Source organism: Lineus longissimus, chromosome 7 (assembly GCF_910592395.1).
Source record: "Lineus longissimus chromosome 7, tnLinLong1.2, whole genome shotgun sequence".
Classification (NCBI taxonomy): domain Eukaryota; kingdom Metazoa; phylum Nemertea; class Pilidiophora; order Heteronemertea; family Lineidae; genus Lineus; species Lineus longissimus.
Window position 1 is genome coordinate 19,060,857 of NC_088314.1, and position 24,224 is coordinate 19,085,080.

The 24,224-nt window shown below is 41.5% G+C and overlaps 3 protein-coding genes across 5 annotated transcripts; 1 reads left to right on the forward strand and 2 right to left on the reverse strand.

Moving 5' to 3' along the window:
- Nucleotides 1–686: 686 nt before the first annotated feature.
- On the reverse strand, nucleotides 687–9,216 carry LOC135491384 (protein DD3-3-like). 3 transcript variants are annotated; one of them, XM_064777219.1, is made up of 13 exons: nucleotides 9,176–9,216; nucleotides 8,003–8,179; nucleotides 7,405–7,485; nucleotides 7,028–7,181; nucleotides 6,719–6,901; nucleotides 5,907–6,099; nucleotides 5,495–5,655; nucleotides 5,070–5,205; nucleotides 4,496–4,600; nucleotides 3,973–4,035; nucleotides 2,944–3,239; nucleotides 2,432–2,678; nucleotides 687–2,152 (listed from the first exon to the last, which is right to left on the reverse strand). In XM_064777219.1, the coding sequence occupies exons 2-13, from the start codon at nucleotides 8,162–8,164 to the stop codon at nucleotides 1,957–1,959; spliced, it is 1,977 nt and encodes a 658-aa protein (XP_064633289.1). In that variant the 5' UTR covers nucleotides 8,165–8,179; nucleotides 9,176–9,216; the 3' UTR covers nucleotides 687–1,956. The 3 variants fall into 3 exon arrangements, with proteins under 3 accessions (XP_064633289.1, XP_064633290.1, XP_064633291.1); XM_064777220.1 differs by lacking the exon at nucleotides 9,176–9,216 and adding an exon at nucleotides 8,486–8,511; XM_064777221.1 differs by lacking the exon at nucleotides 9,176–9,216 and adding an exon at nucleotides 8,480–8,502.
- Nucleotides 9,217–9,430: 214 nt separating this feature from the next.
- On the forward strand, nucleotides 9,431–18,482 carry LOC135491388 (protein DD3-3-like). Its single transcript, XM_064777226.1, has 14 exons — nucleotides 9,431–9,609; nucleotides 10,193–10,246; nucleotides 10,424–10,510; nucleotides 10,664–10,759; nucleotides 11,084–11,222; nucleotides 11,516–11,644; nucleotides 11,976–12,134; nucleotides 12,310–12,515; nucleotides 13,883–14,131; nucleotides 14,410–14,580; nucleotides 14,960–15,186; nucleotides 15,456–15,666; nucleotides 15,964–16,081; nucleotides 16,680–18,482. Exons 1-14 carry the CDS (start codon nucleotides 9,533–9,535, stop codon nucleotides 17,073–17,075), a joined length of 2,319 nt encoding a protein of 772 aa, XP_064633296.1. The 5' UTR covers nucleotides 9,431–9,532; the 3' UTR covers nucleotides 17,076–18,482.
- Nucleotides 18,483–18,752: 270 nt separating this feature from the next.
- LOC135491636 (atrial natriuretic peptide receptor 1-like) lies at nucleotides 18,753–23,003 on the reverse strand. The gene is made up of 6 exons (XM_064777607.1): nucleotides 22,803–23,003; nucleotides 22,071–22,202; nucleotides 20,773–20,884; nucleotides 20,323–20,421; nucleotides 19,830–19,927; nucleotides 18,753–19,409 (listed from the first exon to the last, which is right to left on the reverse strand). The coding sequence occupies exons 1-6, from the start codon at nucleotides 23,001–23,003 to the stop codon at nucleotides 18,753–18,755; spliced, it is 1,299 nt and encodes a 432-aa protein (XP_064633677.1).
- Between the last annotated feature and the right edge of the window lie 1,221 nt (nucleotides 23,004–24,224).

Below are 24,224 nucleotides of genomic sequence, written 5' to 3' on the forward strand. Positions count from 1 at the left end.
TGTCTAACCTAATACTATTCGACCCCACGGGTGGCGCTGAAGTGAATCAAGGGAACGAAATCAGCGCCTCTAGTGTCAAGATTGGAGTTACTCGATTTCGTGTCAAGTTCGGAAACAATCGGTAAAGTCCGTGTAAACAAAAGAGCATCGATAAGATATGTCGTCTGCTCTTGTTCGACATGTTCGAGCCGTCTGCTGTGACTGACATCACCAGCCTGGTTGTGACTCTGTCCAATAGAGTCCAATAAATATCAGATTGGTTGTTGGTTATAACAGTCCATGAACACCAGATTGGTTGTGACACTGACAATCCAATAAACACCAGATTGGTTGTGACACTGACAGCCCAGTAAACACCAGATTGGTTGCTTGCGACAGTCCATAGCCTATGCCTGCTGGTTGCCACAGCCCAATAATGAATAAATGCTAGATTGGTTGTGACAGTCCAATACAAACCAGATTGGTTGTGGAAGTCAAATATACACCAGATTGCATGGTTGTGATGTCCAATAACGACGCCAGATTCAGATATTTTTCAGGATGAAAGAAGATCTCCCCGATACCATCCAAAACATCGTGTGATTGTAACACCAGCTTCTCTGGTTGTGACACCAGCAACCATCTCTATCAAGCAGCAACAAAATTGACCTTGGATTGGTTGGTTTATATCAAAAATAAACATAGCATCAAGTATATTTTTGCATTTATTACATCACAGAGTTAATACTGACCAGCAGTAAATTGTACATTGTTTAGAAAATACAGTGCAAACTTTTGATCGATTTGCAACATGAGAATCACCTACATGCTGCCCATATTTCGAAATCACGTAGCAAACTGGATATCTGACCCTAATATATATTGCAAAGGGATTATACAGAATGATTGTAGTAATATAACATGTTATTATCACATGATTTTCAGGGCGACTCAACTATTCTAGGTATGAGCGTTGGCGGAACGGTGTCAGAAAAGACGTCATGTCACTAACAGTTGTGCCAGGTTTGGCCTGAGCTTAGATTCCATGACATCCGACAGATGAAAACACATGCTGAAATTGGCAACCCAAATTCCTGTAATGTAGCAACAAAACATGGTCCACGGCCTGACTCATCCTGAAAAACACGGATAGGCCTGCCTACAAATTATACAGGATTTTAGAAAACATGAGAAATTTTGAAAAAGTACAATAGAATTATAAAAAGTTCCAAATTTTTTGGAAAAATCATTCTTTCCAGATTTCCTTCCATTACTTTCTGCAACTGGTGGCTTTTTCCAATTTTGAATCACCGTTTTGAAATTTTTGATAACACCAATGTTACTTAAAGATTGCAAAATATTCCGCTCAAATAAATGATGAGGTTGGTAGCAAACATGCACACTATGCTTAGAGTTTTTTAAAGATTATTTTATTAACATGAACACAAAAAATTGCACCAAGTACAATGGAACCTCCCTTAGCGGACACCTCTCTAAAAAGGACAGCTCTTGTCAGTCCCATGGGTGTCCTTAATAGAGAGGTTCTACTGTACATTAATCTGTACCCCGTAAGTAGCCTATATTTTCATCATTCAAAATAAAATGACAAAGCACATCTCAGTATCAAGAATCTTAATTGAATCACTTGACACAATTGACACATGCCTCTCAAAATCAACAGAAGGTACTGCTAAATTGAGACCATGATTATTGCATCATTTTATCCTTAAAAAGTTAATTTAACATATAATCTCAAAAATAGTTGATTGACAACATTACCAATGATAACATTACCATTATAAGTAGCATATCAAAACCTCAAAGGTCTGCAAAGTTTAAGGAGAACCCCAAGGATTCCGCTAAGTTTAGCGATCAGTAAAACTTAGCGGCCGCTAAACCAACCAGCATTTGAACAACCAGAAGTAAGTTCATCGCTATCAAGATGAGTCAAGATACATAAAAAGCATTACATTTTCATCACTGAACAACAATTTTTCCTTTCTGGCTGCGATTTGTGAAGTTATTGTTTCTACTGCACATGTAATAGTAAGTTCCCTTCTTGAATTTAAGTACTGCGCCTTCGAAAGATGCTGGGGCGTTGTTAAGTTGGTTCTGCATCGTTTTTTTGGAATCGACGGAGTCGGTCGGACATTTTGAACTCTTCTTCTCACACCTGAAGAAAACAACACATAGATAAAGGTAAGTAGGAAGAGGGAGGATGGTAAAGGGCTTGTTACGATTGTTTTCTCAGCTGAAACTTGCATCACTTTTGTCAATGTTCTATGCTAGGATTGGGAGAATGGGGAAGGGGGTAAAACTAAATCCTCACATTGTTCCCTAGTAACTCCAACTTAGGCTTCAGCCTGTGACCAGAGGAAGAGGCCATCATATAGGACGAGACCTTTTAACAACCACTCGACCATGCCCAACTCTACTCTAAGGACTAACTTACTTGTAATATCCAGCTGATACCATCTGAAGGGCCAAATCCTTCGCCGCCATTGGCAGTTTCACATCAGTCGACGTCCATAAAACCTCCGCATTTGTCCACATGTCCGTGTGTTCAAACGGGATCGGGAAGTTATCGTTTTGTGTCGGAATCTGAACGATGTTGCTTCTGTCGGTGCCTCCGGTGCCCTCCCCTGCATCCCCTGCTTGTCCATCCCCAGCCGGGTTGCCATTGTTGTGTGTATTGGATCCTGGAACATAATGAAACAAACATCGTTTTTGTGTTTGGGACCATTGATAACTATCTTGTTCAATGAGACTGCATAACGCCGGAGTGACTTGCCAAAGGTCACAAGTAATGTATCTGTACTGGAGACAGAACCCACACACTATGTTGAGATTAAGAGTTCAACAATCTAACTATGTACTAACTGTACCACCTTTTGATTTGTCACAACAGGAATACAGAAATGACCCCTTGAACCGACATAGAAACCCCACTGCCATTTTTCTTACCAGTCCACTGAATATGTACAGCATCATTTTCTGTCATCGTCAGCTCATTCGGTACAAAGTCATACTCCACGGCTGGATAAACTTGGACAATGTTCCCTCGCTTTCCTCGCACATTCAAGTTGAGAATCCTCTTTCCTTTCAGGTTTGCTGGCCTTGGTCGGAGTTTGAAAAGATGGCTGCGATCTTGGAATGTGCGCCCAAATTGTGCGGTGTTGATGGCTAGACGGAGTGGTGTATGACCTGCGCCGATCTCCACGTAGGGATTTTGTTCGACTGGCGATTGTACCATCTTGACACTAAATGGAAATGATACGTGATTTATTAATAAAAAGAGATAGTGAAGATTACCATTTCCTTAACAGAATAGAGATAAATGACTTGTAAACATACCTGTGTGTTCACTAATAGTGAACTTAATTTTTTTTTTTTTTTTTTTTTTCTTTTCAAGCACCTTTGTAAATAGTTGCACCAACTGTACACTGTACGATCAGAAATAAATAAATTAAAAAAAAACAGAAGAAAGACAATTGCCAAATTGTTGTGACGCAGGATATTGAGATAAAACTTGTAAAACACAAAATCGAAAAAACTGCCACATGTTCATTTGTGGTCTTTGCATTTGGGTCCAGGATGGAAGGTGGTAACTTTGTTTTGTTGATCAGCCAGATGTTTGCACTGGTGTCGTCAGGGCTTGAAGTCCTGGAGGCAGCAATGCAGTGATGTCGTGACGTCATTTACGTCGTAGCCAATCTTGATCCGTTGATACGATGACGTCATAGACGATAACCGACAGGAAAATCTTGCCTCTCGTTTAGTGATATAGATATCGTTAGTAATTTAACCATGGATTCTAATTGCCAAATGCATGAGAATGCAAGTGAGAAAGACACTTGTAAAATAAATACATCATATCGGAACATCAGCAAGTCGATCAACCACTCAAGTTGTTGGGGGAGATAAAAATTACATGTTCTGTCTGACTTGACCGAAGTATCGCTTTTGTTTCAATGAAACATCATAAGAACTTACACATCTTCATTGTGTTTGCTATCAGTGTTGTAAGGATCGTAGTCATCGGTAGATATGTTATATCTGAAAAAGTTCATAAACCTTAAGAATACCGCACTATTCACAATACTGAACTCGAAGTTTAATACTTCCAGTTGTCTATCATGTGCCATAAGAAAATACAGTGGAACCTCCATTAGCGGACACCTCTCTATTAAGGACAACCTTTCTATTGAGGACACTAGTTTCGGTCCCAAACTTGTAGTTTCTATTCAATTTGACCTCTCTAATCAGGACAACTCTCTACTCAGGACAGCACTTGTCAGTCCTGAGTGTGTCCTTAATAGTGAGGTTCTACTGTAGTTAGCTAAGGTGATGGAAGCCTCAATGTTGTTCTCGGTGGGTACACCAGTGTCTCACAAAATGGCAGCACAGTAAATAAATAATACGATCGGTCATGTCTATCACTTTTTTATGTAAAGGACTTTTCCAATTGAAAAGACATTTCTGTGGCCTTGATATTAACCCTATCCATTCTACATACCTCATTCTGAAGACGCAGTTGTATTCCTTATTGGACGGAAAATATGGAAGTTTCCAGGAATAAGTGTTGGCTGCACCATCTCTGCCATTCCCAAGATGATTTGACCTATTAATAAATCACACCTTATGAACTTTGGGTAAGGTTCACATCAGATAACATCCTTTATCTATTTGTCTAAATTGAAACTTTTTAAGAGTCCATTAACAATTCAATTCATTTGTGTACTCGTACATAAATGGTTGTAAGCATAGCACTTAAGAGTGCTGGCCTTCCTGTCTGATGTGTTGGAACAATCATGGCAATGGAAGGCAATTGGTTGGGTAAGGGATAGCATGATTCTCAGCCAGGTCACAAGTTAGTTTTCTGACTCGGCAAGGTCTTGTTTAGCTTGCACTTGGTCTACACACTTCAGAGAACCTCAGTAGAGAATTAGATAAACACAATCCCAAAATAAGCACAGCAAGTCCATGTATATGAATCGGACAAGCATTGTAGAAATACTATCATTGTTATTATTTTTATCAAGAAATTGTGGCCAGCGTGGAGTGCACCTCTCCCACATCTGCTCACTTACCTTGACCAAGGTGCTTCTTTACACTCAGGAGTCGGCAAGGCAACAAGGCACTGTGCTTTAGTGACATCCTCCGCATCATAAGGCACACCCCAGAACAGACCAGCAGTTTTCTCGCAAGCAGCTTTGCCTTTCGATACTGAAAAAAACAATGACGCTTTAGATATTAAGTTGTATCACCATCGTGAAGTCCAGAGTCCGAGCTTTCGCCAAAAGCGGGAATGTCTGGCAATTAATGGCATGACTTTTGCCTGAGTAGTTATCTCTTTGATTTATAACAGTCACTTACAGTATGAACTCGTTCATTCAAACCTACAGTTCGAAAGATTCTGGGTTGATTTATGATTCTCATGCAATAAACCAACTGGCCTGGACTTACAATTTGAAACAGCCAGGGTCGGTTTAAGACTGTCACACCAAAAACCTACCTTTCTCTAAGTAGTTATGGAGCAGAACCCACTTCCCACCATTGTCTGTGCACTCTTTCTCATTGTTATACTTGGACCAATGCTTCCTCTTGCCGCCTGGTGTGTAGTATTCGACACATTGGTGATATGGCTGGATGTTGTAACTCTTCTTCTGGTAAGATCTGGAAAAGAATCAAAGAATTTTTAACCCTCCATTAAAATTATGCACAAAAGTGCATTTCATGAGCCATGAAAATGTACAGACCTACCTCCTGTTACTTTAACAATAGTCAAAACCAGAATTCAAGGAAAAGTCAACTTAAGAATACCTTACATTTGCCTAGGTATAGCAGCCGTAGATATTTCCCCAAAAACAGTGAGAAAACATCCATGAATGACCATGTTTTTTAAACTTCAAGAAAAATTTACTCACGAGCACATGGAAGCGTTCTCTGCCAAGACAGCAATATCTTTCCAAGGTGTTGGATGCCAGTATGGGTAATGATCTCGCTCTTCGGGACATTCGTAACCATAGCGATTGCCGTTAGGATTCTGCCTCGTATAGATGGCACTGCTTACACCAAGTCCATTGTCGCTTTGCAGTTTCTGGTCAGCAGTGAACAGACCTGGAATCCAAAGTTTAGCTTTATAAGAGCAAGTTTATTTGTGGTGTCTATCCTAACCCTAGCTGGCCCCGGTGCTGGAAGCAACACATTTCTCTTTAAACGTCTTTTTATAATGATTTGCCTGAGGTGTAATAAACGATAAGATACAACAGACTTCTCCTTCTGCTCTGGCTCTATGCCAATGGCAACGGTCCCAAATACGTAATATCTATACATTGTGACCTCTGCAATTGTAATCAGGACACATCTCTATGAAGGATAGCATTTGTCAGTCACAAGGATGTCACGTCCTTGATAGAGGTTCTACTACACATGAGTGTGCACGCAAGAGACTAATTGGCCGAGAGACACCATCTTCAGCCAGAAAGTTTTAGTAAGAGTTATGACTACATGTAGCTACTCTCCATAGATGGAGTTTTTTGCTTGCACCAGCAAGTAACCCTATGTTACCTCTTATTCAAAGGATGAAGCAATGTACATGAATAGTGAAGTGTCTTGCTCAAGGACACTGAGATGATCATTCCTAGAGTTGAACCCATGACCTCCAGATTGTAAGCATAATTAAAGCCAGATGTGCACGGACCATGTCTTGATTTGACAATTCTGTATCTGTCCATACCTTTATTTCTCTCCCTCATGTAGCAAGCATCATACCATTCCCACGTCTCCTGCAAGCCCCTGTTGTCCACCACAGCATTATTTTTCCTTGTTGTTGCCTGCCCCTCATTTTCATTTAACTTCTTTGCTTGATTGAATTTCTGAGTTTCTGTTGATGTACCGTCACGGGTCGTGTCCTTGGAGACTGAAAATTAAAATGGAGTATTGAAGTTGGAAAACCGCAATACCAGACTAAACACCAATTTAAACTTTAACTTTAGTATTTCTTGTGCTTGACAGGCCAGTGGTTAATGATGAGGATGAAACGTACCTGGCAAACTACTGTCCTGACACATATACTGCAGGACGAGATTACAATTCATCTTGTGTGGATCGGTGTCTTCATTGCCGCCGCATCCATGCTGGTTGGTCCATTCAACCGAGAGGAGAGACTCGCCACCTGAACCATCACTTTGGAAATATTTCTGAAGAAAAATCAGTTTTTCAAGTGTTAAAGCAGTTTTGAGAAAATATCAATTGTGCATTTGTCTGAGGGGGGGGGGGGGGGGGACACTTGATACTAAAACAACATCCCATGTGTGAGAAAAGAAAATTGTTCTGTTTCACCCATCAACAGGGAACTGTGACATTGTCATTCTTTGGAGGCGCTAACAGTTGTCATTAAAAGTTTGAAATATTGACACTTACCATATTATACTGCTTGGTTTTGTCATTACCCGCTGCCTTGTCAGTAGCATCTCCAACATTGTAGCCACCACGGTTGTTGTTCTGAGAATAAATTGGAAATATAACTGAACTGACAGAATGCTCATGGTACAGTGGGCTAGAGGAGAGGAGACAATCATGATGCCACTATCGAGACTATGATACAGTAAAACCGCTCTATTAAGGACACCCTTGGGACTGACATGTGATGTCCTCTCAATAGAGAAGTATCCTGATTAGAGAGGTCAAATTGAATGGAAACAACAAAATTAGGACCAAAACTAGTGTCCTTAATAGAGAAGCTGTCTTTATTAGAGAGGTGTCTGCTAAGGGAGGTTCCACTGTATATCTTGAGCCTGAGTTATCAAATTTCTTTATAGCTGCATCCCTTCTTTCACAAAATACAAAATTCACTGGCATGAATGTTGTTACATAGATGCACTCCTTGATTTAAAAAAAAGTTTCTGGATCAGATTTGGGAATCAATGTAAAGCATTTAAAGTGCTTTGTGACAGTACAGTTGTACAGTATAAAGCGCAACATAAGAAGTGACAAAACATTTCACTTCATTGGTACTAACCTGTGAGTCAAAAAGTCTGTTGGCATTGTTTCTGTTGGCGGACGATTCATCGAGTCTGTCATTGCTGCCCCTAGGGTTGTGTAGGTAGACATCACAAGTTACATGGTTTATCACAGTCAGGGATATGAGGAGAGCGGAAATCTGAAGTTGTGTGATCTTCATTGTGGCAGTGGTGCCCTGGAAAGATAGAAGCAAATATGAGTGACCAATAAAAGAAGAAGAAATTAACTTTACTTATCTTTGTTTGATTATCAAGCATGGGCCTAGACAACTGCTGATATGTGATAGATGTAGGCCCAGAAGGCATAGATTGACAGATTAAAATTACAAGAAAACTTGATATTGGCGTAATGGCTCAGAAGTAAGTTTTAAGCCTCCAAGAGAAACCAAAAGGTTTTATCAGAATATTCCAAACTACAATAAACCCCTTTTAAAAATCACTAGAGATCATTATGGCTCAATGGTTTAGAGACTCACACTCACAGCTGATAATGTGGCTAGTCTGCAGAAGTGTGTGAGCAACAAGTTTTAAAAAACCTATGACTTTAGTATCATTCAATGACATATAATGACATAGTATGTCTCATTCATAGAGTACCATGTTGCAAATATGGGTGGTTTTCTTTTAGAAAATGACATCATTTACTCAACAAAGTCAACAAGGTTAAACATGAATTTCTTAGATATTAATAGGATTTTACTTGAACTTTATATAGCGTTGCAAATTTGGGGACATCAATAATCATTCACATGACCCACACAACACAATGACTGAATGAGACTGATTGACTGAGAGGGGTGAGTGTTACGTCGGAGAATGTATTAATTCAAGACTGCCAAGATTGGACAGCCAAATAAGGATATAAGTCCCCAAGGTCTTTTCAGTCATAAGTTTCTAAATCCAGGTCAACAACACACTGACGTCATTTAACAAGACGATTGCCAACACAGTACATAACGTCTGAACGTGTGTACGTAATTTCTACACAAGACATACGCCTACTCCTACTCATGACAACAAAATCTAAGCTGTGGAAGCTAAAACAGTCAAAATCGAATAAATGTCTGACAACAAAGACTGAGATGTTAATAAAGAAGTTGATGCAACCGATCAAACTAAAATCAAAATTATGAAATTATGTAATAACGGGGTATAAAGTTAGAAGAACTTACCAATCAACTTTCCTGCAGGCTTTAAATTTACTTCCGGGATTTCCAACTTAATGACGTCACGTCTTCCTCCGCGCCCTACTTTCAAATCACTAAAATTAGAACTATCAAATATTTATGACTATATTTGTTTTAACAAACTCAATTCTAAAATGAAATTAACACCTACTTATAATTTTCTGACAATTAGTGGCTTTTTAGTTTCGACTTACCATATTTAGTTTAGAACTATATTATCAGCGAGTGGAGTTGGTATTATTTTGAGTAGTACTCCGTCGGGATTCCCTTCAGAGGAACTTGAGATTTGGATCTGCACGTCCTGTCACTTTTACGGGTTCAAAACATAGATTTAGGAGCAAAATGATCAAATTCCTTCATTTAGTACATCTTTCTTTGATCTCCTTAGCATATTGTGATATATATCTACATAATCCAAGGTTTGTCACACTTTGTTTTCACACTTTGATTTCTTGTCAACATTTCCCTTGTTATGCTATGCTTGTGTAAAAAACACTAGTCAGTCTAGTGGTATACAATGTTGCACTTGTCATGTTTCACAAGTACAGGGCCTGTACATAAAGGGACCGATGGGTTCTATGTTTAAAGGCGCGCTAAGGCAGGAGCTAGGTAGTTGTGGGGCGGCTCTCTTGATGACCGATATTGATAATATGCACTGTTTAGATATCGTAAATAACCGACCAGGGAGAGGTCGACACAAGCAGCAATATCGTCGAATAAGAACTCGACACTTTGTCCCCTTCACAACGATTCAGCCCTTTTGACAACTTGATCAGTTTGGCACACAGTGCAGGGAAATCCAGCGACAAGTGAGGTCAAAGGCCGATAATTCAGCTAGGTCATGTAGGTTGGTTCACTTGGCCAGGCAGGGGAGCTCGAGGGGCAGTTGAGAAAGTCCTGAGAAGTTTGTGACTGAGACTACATGTAGGCCATGGCCCAAAGTGACTAGAGGTGGGATAACCCTTGTACAGTTTGTAATTAGATTCTCTCCTTGATTTTCAGAGGCAGCAATAACCGTCTTGATGAAGCCGGTCGGGAGAGAAATAATGGTAACCGGTAAGTCCGACCCTGACAAACTGATTGAATGATTTGAAACAACCAAATAGAAATGCTGGTGAAGTGAGGCTGCCTGTTGGCTAAAATACGCAAAACAGGTCAGCAGAAACTGCTTTTTCAAATTCATGACAGCTCTTCATTCACATTTTGATAAACTAGTCCCTTAATTTCTTTCAGATTATTTGATTCACAGAACAACAACCGAGGTGGTTACAACGTAGGCAGTCTTTATTATTATCAGGGATCAAAATTACCAATTGAGTGGTAAGTACCAGACCGAATGTAATCTTAAAAGCATTCTCATTTTTGCAAATCAGCTGCCAGTAACTAACATGTTAGAAATCTTGAGTCTTTTTGCTGGAGAGAATAGGACTGTTATCAGTATTGAAGTAAACAAATATAATTATTTCCTTTCAGGACAAACCAACATTCCTGCCAGTCACCCAATGCCCACTGTGAATTTATCCTGCAGTATATGTGCAGCGACCAACTCAGAGATGGCGTCACTACTACGTGAGTATTTACACCTATGGCCTATGGCTACATTTGAATGTGATGAGCTTTTAAAATGAGCTAATTTGGTCTCGCCTGCAGCCACCAATTTGGATGAAAAACTGGGGGAACATAGCATGATATCGAGAAGACGAACTGCTCGACCTCCATCACAGGACTGAAGACATTACTTGGCAGGTTGAACACCAAAGAGGAAGTCTATCTTGTGAATTTTTTTAATGCCTGATTTGTTTTTTATCTTTCATTTTTGTGTGCTTCGTTACTCTTTTGAGACACAGTCTGGAATGGTCATGAAAATGCATTGATGTTTCCTTTGCATTGCAGAGCCATTCCAAGCAATCCCGCGCAGTGTAAGGACTATGACTGTGACACCGACAGACGATATGGGATGCATGAAAACTATGACTATTACCTGAACTGTAGGTTAAGGCAGCGCAACAAGGGACTGTTCACTGCTGACCAGGTAGGGAACTCTTTGCTTGTTGCAGTAGATCCTCTCTATTAAGGACACCTTTGGGACTGACTAGTGCTGTCCTTAATGGAGAGGTGTCCTGATTAGAGAGGTCAAACTGAATGGATACAACCAATTTGGGTCCAAAACTAGTGTCCTTGATAGAGAGGATGTCTTTAAATAGAGAAATGTTCACCAAAGGAAGTTCCACTGTACTTTTTAATACCTTTATGATTCTTTGGGGAGGTCATTGGCGTAGTCCTAAGCTATGTGACTCACTGTCTCTTGTTTCTTGGTATTTCCAGATCAACCAGAATCAGCGTAATAGAGATCGAGCGATCAATACTCGGCAGAATCCTCAGGGTACTCGGCGAGGTTATGAGTGTCCGGAGGAGCGAGATTACTACCCTTACTGGCATCCAACGCCATGGAAGGTAAGGTTCTGTTGATGAACTAGCTATTCTGGTTCTTCTTGTTCCAGTTTATAATGGGACGTGGTCATCATCCTGACCATTATGCCCAAGGCCTTTTGGACCAAGGGGGGTCACGCAAGCTACTCATGTTCCTCACTTGCCCTGGCATAGACACAGGTACAGGGAACCTTGGTTTAATGAGTAATTCGAAGGACTGCGAAGAACAGGATTTTTAGTCCACGCCTGTTGATCCAGAATACAAGGCCTGGGTTCTCCCTAGGATCGATCCTGGGTGCAATGGTCCGATACTTCACTGATTTTCTCAACAATTTCATTGCCCCGCTTATTCCAGGACATAGCTGTTTTGACCAATGATGCCACCAGATGTCCTTACTATGAGCAGGAGAGCCAAAACGTCAAGGGGAAGTGGTTTTGCGACATTCCACAAGAAACGATCCATCTCAACCAAAAGAAGGGTCTCTTGATCCCAAACAACAAGGAGGACTGTGAGGTAAGCAGTTTAAACTTACGTTGTGCCCTTTTTGGCACCACCCTATTTAGAAAGACGATCATTTAGCTAATTAGCAGCTCTACGAAATTTATTGTAAGATGTCATAAAAAATTAGAAGTTACTGAAAGAGAGCATTTGGTCAAAAAATCTTCAGAATGCCTTCAATCTGTTTCAGAAATTTAGCTGGCCTGCTAAAAGCGCCAATGGTGTGAACGGAACATGGAAGGAGGCACCATCGCATGGTTTACCCGCCCCGGATTGTCGCGAGACGGAATACACACGAGATAATCACCTAGGAAACGGCATTGGTGGTTACCCGATCTTGTACAACTGGACAGTACCTGAAACAATGCTGGGTGAGAGATGTGCTTTAAGAATCAGGTCAGTTTTAATGTTTTATTGTTGATGTTAGTTGTCTTGAGCCCTTTGGAAACAATCGATTTCTTTTGCTGCAACATACCACATTGCCACGACAGCATGATGATTGGTTGCGATTGAACCAATCACCAGCAACTATTGACTGGACTTTTCAGGAAAATCTACTTGAGGACATGCACAGTGTATCTAGGTCTACCTTACTTGGCTCAGTAACTTATTGTCAATTTGTTTGGTATATTTAGTCTACTATTAAGTGACAGGACAAATGGATCAAGTCCTTATCTTGTGTTCATTCTATCAAATCATGTTGTCACTTTTTAAGCTCATGATTCCTTATTTCATGATATCGGAATATTGATAAAAATTTTCATCGACACATCCTCCCTTCATTTTGATAATTAGAATTTTTGTACTGTTAGAAAACTTTTTAACAGATATTTCATCTTAATAAGAAAGGAAGTAGAATGCTAGAACATTATTTTATCAATTTGAGTCATTGATCCACTTTAAGGCCAAGATGAGTGGACTTGATAAGTTGATGACTTGTTAAGATGAAGTACTTGTATTGTACCATCAACTTGAACATGTAATTCTTCCCGTCTGGCCGACGTATTTGTTTAGGTCATGTCTAACCTAATTCACACTCGCCTTTGGCCATATTCCAAGGGCGGTGACTTATCTATTCAATACATTGACGTCTTAATTTAGGATATGCGTAATTGCCTTAGCTATCATGATCAGGCGGGCGTGATTTCAACTAGATAACATCTTATGTGGTTATTGTGCCCTTATTAGTGGATAATGCTTTATCGTGTTTGCTAGTTTAAGAAAAAGCTTTGTAAAATGTGGAACCTGAGAATGATGACAAAGAAACGCCCTTAGGCCTAGTATTGATGTACATGTATGACGATTGAAAGTTGATGACTTGTCAAAACTCAATGAAGGTCGTGAAGGTTATGATATTTACAAGTGTCGTAAAGACAAGAATCAATCAATGACACTTTTGTTTGCAATAATTTTGGACCCCTCCTGCTCCTTCTTTACACTACAACAAGTTGGCGCAGTGGAACTTCCCTGAGCAGACACTTCTCTGGTTAAGAGTCCCTGTCCCTTGCGAGATGCGTTTGTCCCTTGCAGGATGTGTCCCTGTCCCTTGCAGTGTGAGCCCGTCCCATGTCCCATGAAACTAAGCATGCACAGTGGAACTTCCCCGAGCAGACACTTCTCTGTTAAAGAGACCCTGTCCCTTGCAGGATGTGTCCCTGTCCCTTGCAGCGTGAGTCCATCCCATGTCCCATGAAACTAAGAGGGTCAAAATCCGTAAATGGTTAATGAGAAAATGCTTGATTGCTCTTGTAATTGCCTTTCAGATATAATATTTCCACGGCTGATTACAACCCATGGGATGGAAAGACCAATGCCTCACACAGCCAGATAAAAAATAACGAAGGAACCTTCGTTGACATGACCGAGAAATACAAGTTTACTTCAACTCAGGAAGCAGACGCCAGGGGCTATATCTTTGCGAATAACCCCCAAGTGGAAGTGTTCAAGGATTTAGGATTCGACCTACAGCTTGCCATTAATACTGCCCAGTATGGTCGGACATTCCAGGATAGGTAAGCTGGTCAATAGGGGGCATTGCCGTCGGGAAGTTGTGGCCCATGGAAGACGGGTTTCAAGAAGTGATGTTTAGCCTTTAGTTTTCATCAGGCCATGGCCAGTATGATGCTGCGGGTGTGTGGCCTAGCAGTGGGGATTTGGCTGATAACTCTAAAAGTCATGGGCTCAATTCTTACAGGACACATTTACCTTATTCAGTTGCCATGCTGCTTGAATTAGATATGCAAACCAGGCCTGAATTAACATTTCAAGTTCGCGTACTCTCCACTTCCAGGACCCATCATTTTGCTGTGCGTCCTCGCCCAGCAAGCCTGGCCACTGCAAACATCAAGAATCTGAATGTGCGAGGCAAAAGAGGAAACATCGTCCAGGTTTACCCGGCTGTGGAGTATGACTTTGTTCCGAACACCCTAGAAATCGCTGAAGGAGACTATGTACATTTCCAGTAAGTTGAGTCAACGTGAGGAGAAAGTATATCTCTATGTATCCCAATAAAACCATGGTTAGCTGACCCGATTAAGTTCCTGGAATCCCGAAGGAAGATGTGATCTCCATTATTATTCCTTTTAGCATTTAGTTAGGGCTGTCATGGTTGTGTGTCTGGCAGCTAATTTATTGGTCTTATAACCTCCAGTGAGTTAATTTTCATTAAGAATTGCTGAGTTCGATATTGGCTCTTGACCACCGTAAACAAGCAAATATTGCTGCATGCGATTTACATCACATGTCGCAGTAAGTTAAATTGCTTGTTTAAGGGGTGCGTTAAGCTGTCTGATTATAGAGTGACCATTTAATCAATGGGCGCATCATCTTCATGATTGCAGATGGACTGGATCCAACACCAACCCTAATAACAATGATGGTCAAGGAAAAGCTGGGACTGACCGTTCGAATGTTGTCCTCCAAGCACGACAGACATATGCCGAAGGAACGTTCAACCATAGTAATAAGTTTGGCCATTGGGGGCGCTCGTACCCAGCACATTTGAAAGATGTGAAGTTCATGGGCATGTCGTCTGACGAGCTGCAAAAACTGGCCATTCTTGAACCGAGTGAGTATCACCAAAAACACAAACGTGCAAAGGTTGAATTTGATCAAAAGATGTTTGATTGTCTATGGTTTCGCGAAGAATTTCATCGCTGAAATCAACAAGGACATGCACAGATGTGAGCTTTTTGCGTTAACCAATTTTTAGAAATGACGCGGGTTGCAGAGAGAATGCGGTCAGGATCCCAGACAAGGCTGTAGTATAATCGGCTTTTGAATAAACAGGCCCTTGTTGATATGTTCACATAGGTAACAACCCTATTCATCTTTCAGACCAGTTCAGAGGAGAGATGTCAGAATTGGACGATGCCGGCACCTACTTTGACCTCGGCCCGAGGAAGATCACAGGAAAGGGGACGTACCACTACATGTGTACAAGAAACAACAACTTCTCCAATCGGAGTCAGAAAGGCAAGGTCTTCTGCCAAGGTTTTGAGACACTTTATGAGAGCATTGGATGGAATGGAGGATCTGTGAAAACTGAGTAAGTACAGTAGTACCTCTCTATTGGGGACACCCTCGGGACTGACAGGTGCTGTCCGTAATAGAGAGGTGTCCCTATTAGAGAGGTCAGATTGAATGGCAACAACCTATTTGGGACAAAAGTTGTGTTCTTGAGAGGTGTTCAGTGATTGCGGTCCCACTGTACATCAGTTCTGTCATTAGTTTCCAATACTGTAACTGCCAAAATTGGTTCTTTATTACATACCTTACTTTTGGCAATGGCTAGTTATTACTATCACTAACTTACTGACTTTCCTTCCATTCTCTCTCTCTTTAGTGGTATGCACTTGGAGGTTGCTCGAGGGACATTTGATACGTTGAAAAAGATGAAGATTGAGAAACTACCGGAGGGTGAGGTCATGAGAAGGATCGACACCTACAAACGGACCATGCCGGTAAGGACTTAAAGACTTCCTCTTCTTCTGCATTACTGGCAGTCATACATACCCTTGTAGTTTCTAGCTCGGGGTCAAAGATTTCGTCTCTGGCAAATATTTGTCGAATGACACTGTCTGTGGTCAGAGATGTAGAGTCAAACATCGGCTCTTGTCCGTTTGACTGGGCCGTTTGGTTGGGTGATTTGCTTGGCCTATCTGACATGTCAGTTCTTGTATACCAGTAGTGTTTTTTTTCTCAAAGCACTTTACTGTTATTGCCAAGCCTAATCTAGAAACTTTTCTGGAGCTCACAGACTATGCTAAACTTTGCCATTTCGGGCCATTTGAAAGTACCGATTAGCACTTGCCTAGTGTCGAACCCATGACATTCTGATCACAAGTCAGGCAGTTTTTGACTATGCCACCATTGGCACCGGGTGTTAGGCCCTTGTTCGAGAAATCTTTTTTTCTCATACGGAAATGACTTGCCCAGGGTCACAAGCAGTGTGATGCGTCCTTGTCAGGTATTGAACCCCTTCAAGTGTAAGTTATGTCGACATCTTCCCCGCAAAACTATTTTGCCTGTTTATTTGATATCCTAATGGGTTTCTTTCAGGTCGGTGATGGCTTAGCTAGTGATGCATTCGTCATTCACCCGCAGACAAAACTCACAGCAGGGGACAAGAAGTTCCAGGTTAAAATGGCGATAAATCCACCGGCATCAACAGACGTCAGCATCTACCGATCAGACAACGATGTCTTCTCGACATGGACGCGCGTCGACGCTCAGGTTTCTGGGAAGGAGGCAAACTTTGCTACCGATATGGGTGGTGTCTATGTCGCCGTTTACAGTCATCCGGTTGGAATGATTGTCGGCGTGACCTTAGCCTGTATTGCTATCTTAGTCATTGTCGTTGGCTCAGTTGTCTATTTCAGACGTCATCCGGATAAGTGGGGACAATTGGTAGGGGGGATAAGAAATATGAAGCGATCAACTGCAGGGCGGATTTAATTGTCTATTTTGGGGGTTTTATGACACAATTTGTAAAGATGTCTGCAAATATTTCTCTCTTGCATTGTCCTTGCACAACACTACCCAGAGGCACACAAGTGATGTGCATAGAATGTCTGCATACAAGTTTTGGGGCTAGTTTGGCAGTGAAAGAGTTAAAAGGGCTGTTCGTCTCAGTTTGAAGACATCGAAAAGGTGCTCTTCTTTTTGCACTTATTGTGTACGAAACAATGAATTCCTGTCAACCATCAGATATTCACGCCTCCACATATTTTTGCAATTTGCAAAGATTTTCTTTAAAAAGTTTTCAAATTTTTTGGTGGATTTTGAAATTCCTTTTGGTTTTCAAAACAGAAAATATTTTTTGTGGTTTTCATTTTTGCAAATCAAGGTTAATTCCAGAAATCCCCAAATAAAATGCCAGCAAGAATTAGCCGGTTTAAAGTCTGTAATAATTTGATAAAATAATTTTGCTTTGCACTCTTTTATTAATGAGATAAACAGGTATATTATCATATTATATTTTCATAGAAAATTTTGATAATGATTTATACAACAATTATTTGTTTTGCTATATAAATAAAGGAGGAGGGTGTCCCAAAAAAAATCACTCTATCAATCTGCTGAAAAAAATAAACATGAAATTTGGGCCTTGGACAAATTTAATGAAGTATGTGACTGTCTCAGTTTATCACTCTGTGCAGTTGATACACTGAGCAATTAGCTTTTAACTGTGTCATTAGAAATGATGAAATTTGGCACAAGACCAAATTCTCACTTCAGTGGATTGGTGAGTGAGAATCTTTTGGGACATCAAGTGAGGTATACATATAACAAACATGCTACGTTGAAAAAAAGTGCAATATTTGCAATGTTACAAAATATATTTGATATGAATGTTTCTATTTCTATTCAGCTTTTCAGAAAATATTTTTTAATACTATTGGTACTTAATGTAAATAATTCTGTAGCCGTCATATTCATGGGGGATGAAAGTATCAATTTACCTTACATTTGAAAATTCGAAACAATTCCAAGAGAATCGACTCAAATTTTAGTCCAGTTTCGCCATTGGCATTGATTGGTGATGTCATTGCTGCAAAAACGTTTTCTTTTGAACTTGTTTCTCTAATCTAGCTAATTCGTATGCATAATCAGTGCACTACGAGCATTGTGTATACCTGCATTTCTATTTTCCTGGACTACAGGTAATTACGGACGGTGTACCCCTTTAAATTTCTTAGTTCGTTCTGTATCTATTTCTGTATATATGAATAACTGCTGGTCAGTAATACTGTGATGTGATAATAATAAATTGTTATCAAGTTCGTAACGAATAAGATGCGCTTTGATTTCATATTTGTTTGTTTACCATTTGTCAGGCAGTTCAGGTTTATCAAATCAATCAATCAATCAATCAATCAAATAAATACATTTAAATTTGTATAGCACTGGAATAAAGAGAAGCGAGAACTCTCAGGTGCTATACACATCAAAACAATGCTGAAATGTGTTCAATAAATCATCTTTGGCATTGCGCAATCATCATTCACAGTGTGATGACCACTGTAGGCCACTGTACAGTTGTAGGCATATTTTTGCCAACATTTCCAGACCCTCTGCATGCCCTTTTAAAGTTTGTACGCACTAGCACCTCATGGAAGGCCCCAAACTCGATTAGGGTAAATCTATTCTCGTGCAGGGAATTTCGGGAGATTCCTCTCTTATTGTTTTAATGGATGCCCCTCTGATAAAGGAATCCTTCGAAGCCAGCGCTTGATGATTTCTCCCAATGTTATTCGATTCTTTCGCCGTTGACACCGGTTGTTCTACATCTTGGCCAACAACCGGCAACGAATTTGACCGGAATTTGTTCTTGTTTTGAAATGCTTTCTTGCTGTCTTCAGACAAATGAAATGACAATGGTTGGCTCACAAATGGCAATGATTTTGATCTGCGTAGATTTGACCGCCGTTTAGCTAATGAGTTCTTTCGATCTTTCTTCTTTCTGAATTTAAAGATATTTCCCCTGCTGGCCGATTGCCTTTTATTCTGAAATTCACTACCAGTATCGCTGCTGCTAGAAGTCCTTGAGTTGCAGTGGAACATGTTGAAAGATTTGTCACTTCCACAACTTGACTCCAGTATAAAACTGCCTGAACAATCGCTAAAATTAGGGGAATATTCTGAAGCTAAGCTATTAATGGTAGTTGATGGGGAAAGGTGCATGCTCTCCGATTTTTTAGGCTTGAAGAGGCAGACATTCTCGGGTTCTTCTGTGGGGACTGAGCCTGTTAGTCCCAATAACCAGAATGTTTCAAGTTTCCCTTTTCCCTGAAAAAGTGTTCAAGAAATAAGTACTTTTACCTTTGCTGTGAAATGATATGAAAGAATGGATTATTAAGTTTTCTAAATTAGAATGGGTTGGCAAGGGAAGAGATTTGTGCCACCCGCCCGAGACTTGATCATGATAGGATGTTGCTGTCATCATTGCCAGTGTCTTTGTATCTGAATAATCGAGAGCAACTCAATAATGTCATGACGTCATGTTGTTCCTTGCCTCTGCAGGGCGCGTTGCCACTGCATCAGTCAACGCAAAGATGATTGCTGCATTGGGGGGGGGGGGGGGTGTTTGGGAGATGTAAAATCCTCTCATTGGGAAGGGAACCTTGGAGCTGAAATACATTTTCAAAAGTGACCTTGAATTGCTCTGGTGGCACAGTTTCCATGCCAGCTGTTCGTCTCCGTACTAACCTTGATGTCGACCATACCCCTCCTTCTTATCTCATATTTATCTGGGCAGCACTTGTGGAGCAGCAGCTTGGATTCTTGGCTCATGTGGATCTTCAAGGCTAATCAAAGGAAAAGAAAAGAAAGGCAAAATGAATGAATTAATGAATCAATCAAATTATCATTTCTAAAAGTGTCATTTTGCCCCCCCCCCTTGACGAAAGAGCCCCGTTAACCAACAGACGAGTTCCTGTTATTTCTCCCTGTCACTATATTTGGGCTGTTCCGCCTTCCCACATGCATCTCAATAATAATAATAATGACGCGTCTTATATAGCGCAGTATCCAGGCCGTTTGCCCGCTTAAAGCGCTTTACATTATTACCCCGGTCTCTCCTGAAACCTTTCAGTAGAACTCAGAAAGGCTCCCGTCAATTCAGCGCACTAGCTGATCATTCCAACCGGTACCCATTTATACGCCTGGGTGGAGAGAAGCAACTCAAAAACATGATACTTACGTGCGCCAAAAGATTCCATTCTTGAGGCAGTATTGACTGTGTCACCAAACAGACAATACCTGGGCATCTTGGTTCCAACCACCCCAGCAACGCAGGACCCTGGAGGAGAAACTAATTGTGATGAAAACCTATATTGGCCTTAATGCAAGGCTTTCAGAGACCTCAACTGGACCCATAGGCGATTTCATTATCAATTTCAAAGGGTTCTTGTTCACACCCCCTGACCCCTATCCTTATGAACCCTAAGCAAGCAAAGGATTATATCACTGATAGCAACCAAGCAACAATGTGACTAGGTCTATTGTACAGGGACTTGCATTCCAGAAGGACTTTCATTTCTGTCACACCGACCTGGCACTCTCACTACACTCCAGACGCAGTGGACCGGCCTCGTCCCTCACCAGAATGAGATCCAAATAGGTTGACACAATGGACTGCCTCGGGTCTCACCTGAATGGATGCCTATCCTCAGCTTTAGTTTCTCAGTTGGCTTGTGGGGTATGATCACCTCGTTCACTGCCGAGAGCAGGTCAAGCGACATGGTCGCGATTTCGTCGATGTGCTGGAAAGAAAGACAGAAAGTTTCAACAAAAGATGAATTGGTATTAAGTTAGCTTAGCTGTTGAGACAAGTGGTAAGCCCCCGGCCCCCCCCCTCATTATTGACCCCAAATGTTTTACGAACGGGGTCCAGACCCGGCCTCGACACGCCCCTGGGAATGTACAGATACCGTTGTGAGGTCTGGACTTGTCCTGGGGTATCTAATCCGCATTGTAGACAGTCTCTCATTTTAGATCCCTGGTCAATCGATAAGCGTAGAGTGGTTAAAAGATTACCAAGGCTATGATTTTTCATCAGCAGGTGGTCCACAAGATTCTCGCCATGCCGGCTTGCAAATCGAAACCTAATTTATCATTCTATGCGAAAGCGTATTAAGCTAGACTCCCATGCAGTCCATTTCGTCATGCTGATCGTCTTCCTCTCTTGCGACAAGGCGAGGTCGGTCCACTGCGTCCGGAGTGTAGATACGCATGCATGGATGCGTTTGCGCACTAAGCGGGTTCGGGTGAGTGATGTTGGTGACTTGGCGAGCAATAAAATTGATGGTCATTATGATCGATTGTTATCCAATTTCCGATGGTCGAAGCAATTCAAGAGTGGGTCTGACCTAGCGCGCTGTTTGAGAGCAGAAGCAGCAGTCTTAAACGTATCCCCTGGAGAAACTGTCTATCCCTCGCGTAACTGTGACAGACCAATCTTTTTTAGACCCAAGTACTTCTATACCTCATGGATTAAAACAAAGCGCGAGCCGTTAAACATCATCCTTTTCCCCTTGTCTGTACTCCATCCTTGGACAGATTCTCCGACCAAGCACACCAGACGTCTGATTGAGAGGTTGGAGATTCGAATCCGTCGCGTCCCCATACCCACATCGTCCAATCCACGTTAGAATACCTTGAATTCGAAGGCTTAGTATAGAGTACGCTTAGTCGGGAAGGCTTTCAGTTGGAAGTACCGAACTTTTAAAGGGTCGGCCACGGGCATCACCACCAATAGCAATTAGAATTCTTTCAAAACTAAGTGACTGCCAATTTCAAGGGTGGGAGTCAGTTCTTTGTTTTACAGAGAACAGACTTCCACCCTTGGAATTGGCGTTCACTCAATTCATTTTAAAGGAGTTCTGATTGCTTTAGGATTTCAAGTACCAGCCAAAATGGTGGTGCCTATATGGTCAACCCTTATAATACCTTGTCTCCATTTCTTTCGGGTAGTCCACTGACGACCATATAGGCATCCCCGATCGTTTCAACCTTGTAGACGCCACAAAGCTCTATCCTGTCGTCAAAGGTCGTGTAGAGGTTGTTCAGCAGATCAACTACCTAAAAAGGTAGAAGCTCATCAATCCATGCCACCGCATAAACCTCTCCGGACGCAATGGACCGGCCTCGTCCCTCATCAAGAATACAGGATGACGAAATAAACTGCCCCGGGAGTCTACCGTAAGCCATGCATCTCAAAAAAATAAGTTGTTTTGAATCTTTTCAAGGATTACACTCCCCAGGTAGCCGAGCCCGTCATCCTGTTCATACCTCCTCATCAGGAACGAGAGGCCGATCCATTGCGTCCGGAGAGCAACTAAGATTCGTCACAAGGTTCTGTGGGTGATGAGAATAGAAGTACATTGTATAAGGTTCCAATTTTTCATACGAGAAGGAAGTGGCATAGGCCCTTTGCCAGATACGCATGTACCACCTAGGGTCGGGAAAACAAACTGACTTTAATTAAAGGAATAACAATAAAGGTATCACTATTTCACCAGTCCCCGTGCCTTTCGGCGAGGAATTTTCAAAAAGTGCTATCCGGATTGAAAAAAGTAACGCCGTTACAGAATGAAATTGTCATAAGAATAGAAAACAATGAAGTTTCGTGTTGATTTTATCAATTAAATAGGTCTTTTCATACATTTCAAAATGACTTACTTGCATAGGCGTACTGAGGGAAGATATCCTGGTGAACCCCACCACGTCGGAGAAGTAGATGGTGACGGAATCGAATGACTCGGCCTGGATGGACTTGCCCGCTCGGAGGTTGTTCGCCACGGACCTGGGCAGCATTCGGTAAAGCAGCTCCTCGGTCACCTTCTGCTCCTTGTCCAGTTGCTTGGTCCTCTGCTTGAGCATGGTAGAGAACTCATGTATCCATAAGTTCATCTGGCGGACGGAGTAGACCACGATTGGGAAGAGGATCACTGTCAGGAGCGCGATGATGACTTCGAAACTAATCCGCTGATAGACTGCGCCAGTCTGTGTCGTAATAAGCTCAAGGAGGTCGTCGTAGTTTTCGCCGATGATATTGTGACAGGTCAAAATGAAACCTTCCACTTCTGACCAGGAAGTCGTCAAGTCTACAAAAGACATATTGGCAGACGGTTCTAATTGAACTGTTGAAAGAATTTTCGTCTTATTCTCGAGATCAGTAGTAAGATGTGCCGCCAACATGTTAGTCCTCAAACACATTTCGACAAGAGTCTGCAAACCATGAAAATCCGCTGCGGCCTTTGCACAACTCTCGACTGCAAAACTGCCTCTGCAGAGAGATATATCTTTACGGAACGCGTAAGCATCCTGTAGAACTTCTTTCATCAGAAGATTGAGCAACATGTATTCTAAGGCGAAGTTCTCTCCAGCGTCAGACGGCAAACTGTGTACAAGTTCGTTTGCAAGATTTTCCGCAAATATGGCATAGATTTCAAGGAAGCACCAAACGATCTGTTGTCTGCTGAAAACTGACTTCCCATTGTTACAGAGGCTTGCAGTCTCCTCAACAAATTCGAAGAAGTTCATTTTGTACCAAGTTGGTATATGGCAGTCTTTTCCAATATGATACAGCGTTCTGTTACAACATGTTGCACCACCAGGAACAGTATCTGTCGAAGAAGTGTTGGTCAAAACATTCATGATACTCCCAAAGCATTCATTCCCTTCCAGTCTGACGTCATTCAGTAACCGCACTCGTGCCTGTTCTCCAAGAAACCGTTCCTTCAGATAAGACAATTTTGAGTAGTCCGTCACGATTTCTTTAAGATGTAAACCCACCAACGCAATCAAGCCACACGTGGACAAGAGGCACAATATCACTATCTTTACCGTCAGCCATGTCCTTCCTTTTCTTGTCGACAAGTTGAAATTGTATCTTTGTTCCAATGTTCGGTCAAAGCTGATTGTACTTGTGTTGGGCGTCAGGATGTGGTCTGGTGCCAAGGTATTCGTGCTGAGTCCGCTGCCTTTCTGCCTCATTGCGTGAACTTTTGTGGCCATCCTAATCGGCATTTTTCAAAGAAAAATATCTCCTCTCTAAGTTTGGAAGGAGGCGACCAGCAAAAGGGATACCAAGACAATTAT